Here is a 6,303-nt window from a genome sequence, read left to right as displayed (position 1 = left end):
TTCCTTTATCTTTGGAATTATTTTTCCTCAGAAGTACAAATTATAAACACAGATGGCCAAATGTCTGTGGTAAACCATACCAAAGAATCGAACAGAATCCTAAAATTCAAGTTCCCCACATTTTTATTTTTATTTTTTAGTTATTGAATTACAGTCCTCTCTACTCCAGCTCAGGAAGATTTAAGACTGCTTCCAAAGCTTTCTGAAAGCCTTTGTGGCTGCAACATCTAGAGTTCTTTACAGCATTAGTCCTTTGGGGGAGTGGACATGATGACATGGTTTATCCAAACCTTGCAGTGTAGAAGCGTGAGCTTCCCAACAGACATCAGTGTCATTATCACTAACGTGTCATTTCAGATATATTTTTTATTTCACAGTTTAAAGCACAGCTCTTTGATAAAGCTTTAGTGACTGCCACAGATTCTGCTGCTTGTGGCTCAGGTGATCTGGGGAGGTGAATGTAACAGAGGCCCAAGTCCGCAGTTAACACTTGGGTTTCATCAAGTAAGTGAAATCCTATGGAGTTCAGCTACTGATGTTAAGAAGTTTTCCTAGTATGGAGTTTAAAGAGTTTTGGAAAGTTAAGACCTGAAAAAAACAGCGGAGTTTCCTCCCTGAGGAAAATAGCAGTACCGTAATACAAATTCTTTCTACCTCTTTTCTATATCTTGGTGCTTTTAGTAATTCCACAGTCCTCAGCAGGAATAAAATAAAGTGCAGTAATATAATTGATTTGAGAGCCCTGGGTCCTATCTTGATGCATTATTATTCATTACAAGCTGGGCACCATGTTACTGGGTGTCTTGAGTTAAATTCACCACAATTCTGTGCAAATGGCAGCTTAGACCATGTGAAGAGCAAAGACTGTAGGTGGGCATGCAGAAACACACACATGAGCTAGGTGTTGCACAAGCAGGGTTTTTTGGCAGCAGCACATCTCTGCTCTGAATTATTAAAGAATATTTGTGTACTTCTTTTTCTAAGCCACAGTATAAGGCTTGTGACCATTCCTTGTGTTATGAAGTTTTTGCACAGCTCAGTATCTGTCAAATAATACAGCCAGTGCTTTTTTTTTTTTATGATTATTATCAGAGATGCAGAGTCCCCCCACTTGGAAGGACTCCTTTGCCCTTGGACTGCTACTGCCCCTACAAGGGCGATGTGGGAGGAAGACATGTTTTGCGGCAGGCAGCACTTGTTACTACCGTTTAGAGATCAAAAGCAAGGAGCTGCTGTGGCAAGGAGGTGCTACACTGAGGATTTATTGGGGCAATAAATGAAGGAACGAACAGAGGAAATTAGTTGCATGCATTTTTATGAACTCATTTACATATAGGCAGTCTAGAAGCCTGTAAGTGTTTATTTCTTATATTTGCTGACATTGGTGCAGGACTAACAAACTGAGCAAGACATTCATTTACATGTTCTGGCCACACTGAAGTTACACGGAGTTTCAGTCATGCCAAATACACACAGCAGCAGCCAGGAAGATGTTTCTTTTCTATACGTCTCTACTCATTTTCTACTCGGGTATAAAAGCTGTTGCCTGCATCAAGTTTTAAGTTACTGAGCAAGTGTTTAGTTTTAAGAGAATGCCTTGTGTTCCCCAGGGTCATAGATAAGTCAGACTGTTTGCTCTTCAGAGCACAAGGCAAGTTTGTTGCCTACTTTTTTCTCCAACAAGAGACAAAGGTTTTTGAAAGGACTGCATTTTCCTTTTTTCAGCTTAGTTCTTATTCTGAAAAATAAGAAAGCTGAAAAAAAAATAAACATATACCACCTGATCAGTTATTCACTGCAAAGCTGTCTCACAGGGCCCTATACATCTGCCAGTTCATTAATATATGAGGAAAAACAAGGCAGCAAACTTTAAAATCTGCAATGCGTGTATTTAGAATGGAGCGCTTTATTTAGCTGTAAGGGAAATCATGAAAGAACAAGATTTCTGGGTTTAATGCTTTCTATTGTAAACAGCTCATTTCTGCTTCCCTCTTGTCATTTCTATTGTTTCCTTTTCTTTTTTTTTTTTTTCTTCCTGTTCTGTTATCTTTGGAGTGTATTAGACCCATAAGTAGATATCCAGACACACTGCACTTCATTTAAAAGTAATTTCTGTACTTTGGTTTTTAAGGCATGCAAAAATTCCTACCTCTTTTCTACTCGTTTTGTCTTAGGCTGGCATTTGTCTTCAATAAATGAACTGTTCAGAGCACGATGTAATCTCTAGAGGGAAAAGAAGAAAATAAATTACTAAAAGCAAGATTAAAAATAGCTCCATAAATACATAAACAATTTGGGCTTTGTGTGATGGACTTGAGTATAAATTATTTTGCTTGTTCAAGGATACAAGCAATGTCTGTGCTTTGCCATTACAACAAATGTATGTTCCCATACTTCCCTGAAGAAGGGCAATCTGAAAGGGGGAGAGGTAGTTTACTAGCAATCCTTGGTGTTAGAATTCCAAAGGTGGATCTTAGCAAACTACATTATTTTCTAAAAATATCTATCACTGTACTGCTTGAAAGCAGTAGAAGCTTTTATTATTATTACTTTTTTTTGCCTTTTGCTGCAAAGTAACCTCTTCCTTTAGCGCAAACATGCAGAGCAATTTTCTTCCATTTTTTCCTTAGAGTAGTGGAGGAAATTACCCAGCACTTCGTGCATGCATGAAAAAGGTTAGAAGCCCATTATAATAAGATAAAATCTTTGGGCTATCCAGGCCAAATTAATAACGCTGTTGGTGTCCAAAAGAGTGGTATGGTTAAAAGTACAAATGGAAAGGCCCGTTCTGTAGACTTTGCAGTTGTGAACATTGCATAGATACATAGAATGACTTTTGGAACGGACCTCAGAAATCATCCAGCTCCAACCCCCCTGCCATGGGAAGGGATGCCACCCACTGGACCAGATTGCTCAGGGCCTCGTCCAACCTGGTCTTGAACACCTCCGGACCAGGTTTAGAAGTTTAGAGGAGTTAGAAGCTAAAGGAGTAAAACTCATGATGTATCATTCAGGGTTTTGAGGTCTTGATCTTATTTTTTTTCCCCTTTCTTGCTTTTCTTTCTTTCTTTATTATTATTATTATTATTTTTGAATTAGAATTACATGGAAATATGCTTAAAGAAAATTTCCTCGTTCCTAGAAGGAGAATAAAGAAACATTTTCTGTGTGACTTATAGAACCAGGAAACTCACATATTATTGCTAGGGCCAAGAAAGAAAGATTGAACACTTTAAATCTGAACATAAATAAAGTAAATAAATATTTGAAAGTATTTCCTTTGTGCTTTTGATTTTATCCTTAAGTAAGACTTTTCAAATTCCAGTAGCTGCTGTCACACTTCAAATGCCACTTGGTGGTGCTCTTCTTGCAGCCTTTTATACGTTACTCTTGTCCAGGCTTTCCTAATCACGCTGACATTATTTTCATAGGGTTGCTACTGAACACATACCTGACTCGTATGGAGCCAGTACTTCATCTTGGATTTCTTCTTGATCCGTGGTAGAACCAATCTGTACACAATGTGTTCCCCAATGGTTGTGAGAATGGACAAGACAAACCCAATGCACAACATCACAAAGAGCCCAGAAAAATGCTTGATGCCCATTTGCAGTGTCTGTGAATAAAATCAAAAGGGGAAGTTAATGAAGGAGACTGTTAGTTTATTTTAATAGATGCTTCTGTTTCATCATTTGGAAATGTGGTCTGACACAGCAGTGAAGTATTGCAGAATAGTCTGGATCTTGGTCACAGCAAAACCTTTCTGTGCTGTGTGGCCACTGGAGAACTTGGTGTTCAGTCAGAGCAAAAGACCTGTAATGGGAGTGAGATTCAGGCATAGACCAGGGATTTTTTTTATTTTTTTTTTTTTGCTGTGCTATTTCCCTAATGAGATGAAGTGCTGAGCACTTGAGAATCCAGTACTTGGGGTATCTTTGCATTTGCATTTGTAAAAGCACATACTGCTTGACAGAATATACTCAATGAACTGTAGAGCAAATCTTTCATCAGCAGTGAGCTAAGACTGTTCATATTTTCTGAGAACTGATCATTAACTTTCTCTTTTTGTGCTTTACCCTTGATGGAAGGTCATGGAGAAAATGTTTTGAAGTAGTAGCACAAACATTGCATCTCTCTGCTCCCTACGTTAACGCAACTAAAACTGTGTTTTTTAGGAATCTTCACCACCATTATGAAAAATGAACACTCACCTTGGCTTCCCCTGACCCACTCCTTTCATGTAGTTTAGGAGCCATTTATTAATTTGAATCTCTTATTGGCATTAATCATGTCTGAAGACTGAGGAACTATGTACAGCAGCAGTCTATACCACAAAAAACTGCTCTCCAATTTATAGGTCAGGCGTGCCTGTTATGTAAAGTCTCAGTACCCTTACTGTCATGCCCCTGTAACTCAGTTATGAATTCATCAACAACTAAAAACTCTTCCTAATAATTATTGCCCACAGACTTCTTGGGAAATATTTCCAAGAATACAGATTCTACCCCTGTCTTTCTATTAAAGAATGTTACTCACCATGACATTAGAAAATTGCTTCGGTAGGGTTACGTGTCAGGAGATGCCATCTGGGATACTATCACCATGAATATTTGACCTTTGTGTGCCTTGAGTTTGTTGTTTTTGTCGTGGGGGTGGAGAGTGCTCTGTTATGACTATAGCTGTGCAACCCACAAAAGAAACCAGATCTAGTTGAGAGATAAATCACATTTTTGGATAGATCTTATTATGTGGTCATTTTAAGCCAGAATTGATTTGTGATGAATCTACTGAAGTTGAAGACTCTAAAGTCTCTTTATATACTTTTACTGGGTTACTGATGGTATTTCCCTCTCGGTTTCTTTATTTGGTTTCTTCTCTTTAGAACACAATGATATGAGGCAGCATATCACAGGTTTTTAAGAACAAAGCTTCAGCAGTCAAGCAGAGTGTGAACACTTGTATGTAGAAATGGCAATGAAACGTCATTTTGAGGACCCTCTGCAACCTTCTTGCCCCAAGCAGAATTCTTGAAAAGAGAATTCTTTTACTAATGAATCAACACTTCAAGAGCTGTAATGGGGGTGTAAAAACAGTCTCTAAAGAAAACTACTGCAGCCAGGAAAGGAAAGGAAAGAAGAAAAATACAAGATAATGACTTTGGGGTAGAAGAGTGTCAGAATCTTGAAACAAGATTTTTTGCCCACGTTTTGCTCACGTTGACAGTTCATCAGTTCAGCCTAAAACCAAAACTCCCTCTCCGCACTGGAATTTCTTGTTGGCAAGAATCTGTTGTCCCACAGTTTGTCCTTCTTGTCAGGGGAACAGGAGGGGTTACAAAAATCACAGGTGGTAATACTCTAAACCACTGAAAAAACAAATTCTTTGATCGGAGCTCTGTGTTACTGGCCTGTTTTTGTTTGTTTCTTTGTTTGTTTGCTTTTAATTAGCAGCAAAACACAAGTTTTAGCCTACATAGCATAAAAGCAGATTGAGGCCCTGCATCTGATCTTTTTCTCAGTCTGTAGACCTGAATATGGCCAATCTCTGAATTCAGCATAAAAAAATACTTATAAGAAGCCAAAGTGCTGCTATCCATGCTAGCTGAATAGGACATTCACTCTTGTTAATCCTTCGCAAAGCATTAACAAGATCAAGCATCACTTGCTTCCCAAAATAGGAAGTTCAAGGATCAGTATGAAACAACATATTTAGAGTTGTAGACTTAACAGTAACTACAAGAATAAATTGAGTGAGAAATAGAAAATTAATTGATAAGGAATGGACTTGCTCAGTCATCTGAAGAACATACCTATATATATGCTCCCAGGCTGCTGCTGTTTGGTGTCACACAGAGGTGTCTACAGAAGGACACTGAGCTTGCCATAGATTTCCCTGGGGACAGGAAACCGTGAATCAGCTGGGCAAAGGTCCTTTTCCTTAACTACATGGGAAGTAACAAAGAAATCCCCAAAAGCATGGGAGATCAGTAAAGAGGCTGATCTGCCAGTGTTAGGTTGCTGTATGCCAGGGAGCATTTATATTGCTCTGAGAGTAGAGACTAGGTTTAACGGAATATGATAAAACTCTAGCAATTCAAAGAGAAAAAAAAAAAGGGAAAGAAAGACAAAAAGATAAAGGAGACATAGTGGCAGTTGCACTGGGGATTCCTGCACACCTGAGATGTCTCCTCCAGCCTGAGGTTGGTGATTGATGCCATTCTAGCACCGGCTGCAGAAAGAACACTTGGCCAGCTCCTCGCATGAAAAATAACTCCCTTGTCTTCAGTAAAGTTGTGCTGATTTA

The 6,303-nt window shown here is 38.7% G+C and overlaps 1 protein-coding gene across 1 annotated transcript in view; it reads right to left on the bottom strand.

Moving 5' to 3' along the window:
• GRIN3A (glutamate ionotropic receptor NMDA type subunit 3A) overlaps nucleotides 1-6,303 on the bottom strand; it is a 78,988-nt gene that overhangs the window by 8,289 nt on the left and 64,396 nt on the right. The window contains exons 7-8 of the mRNA XM_083818569.1: nucleotides 3,452-3,616; nucleotides 2,150-2,223 (exon numbers count right to left, since the gene is read on the bottom strand). Of these exons, the coding sequence (XP_083674695.1) occupies nucleotides 2,150-2,223; nucleotides 3,452-3,616 (239 nt within the window). The remainder of the gene's footprint in view (nucleotides 1-2,149; nucleotides 2,224-3,451; nucleotides 3,617-6,303) is intronic.

The sequence above is a fragment of the Anser anser genome (genome assembly GCF_964211835.1).
Source record: "Anser anser genome assembly, chromosome: Z".
NCBI lineage: Eukaryota > Metazoa > Chordata > Aves > Anseriformes > Anatidae > Anser > Anser anser.
The sequence above is the reverse complement of the archived record's forward strand: the minus strand, read 5'-3'. Positions and strand labels throughout refer to the sequence as shown.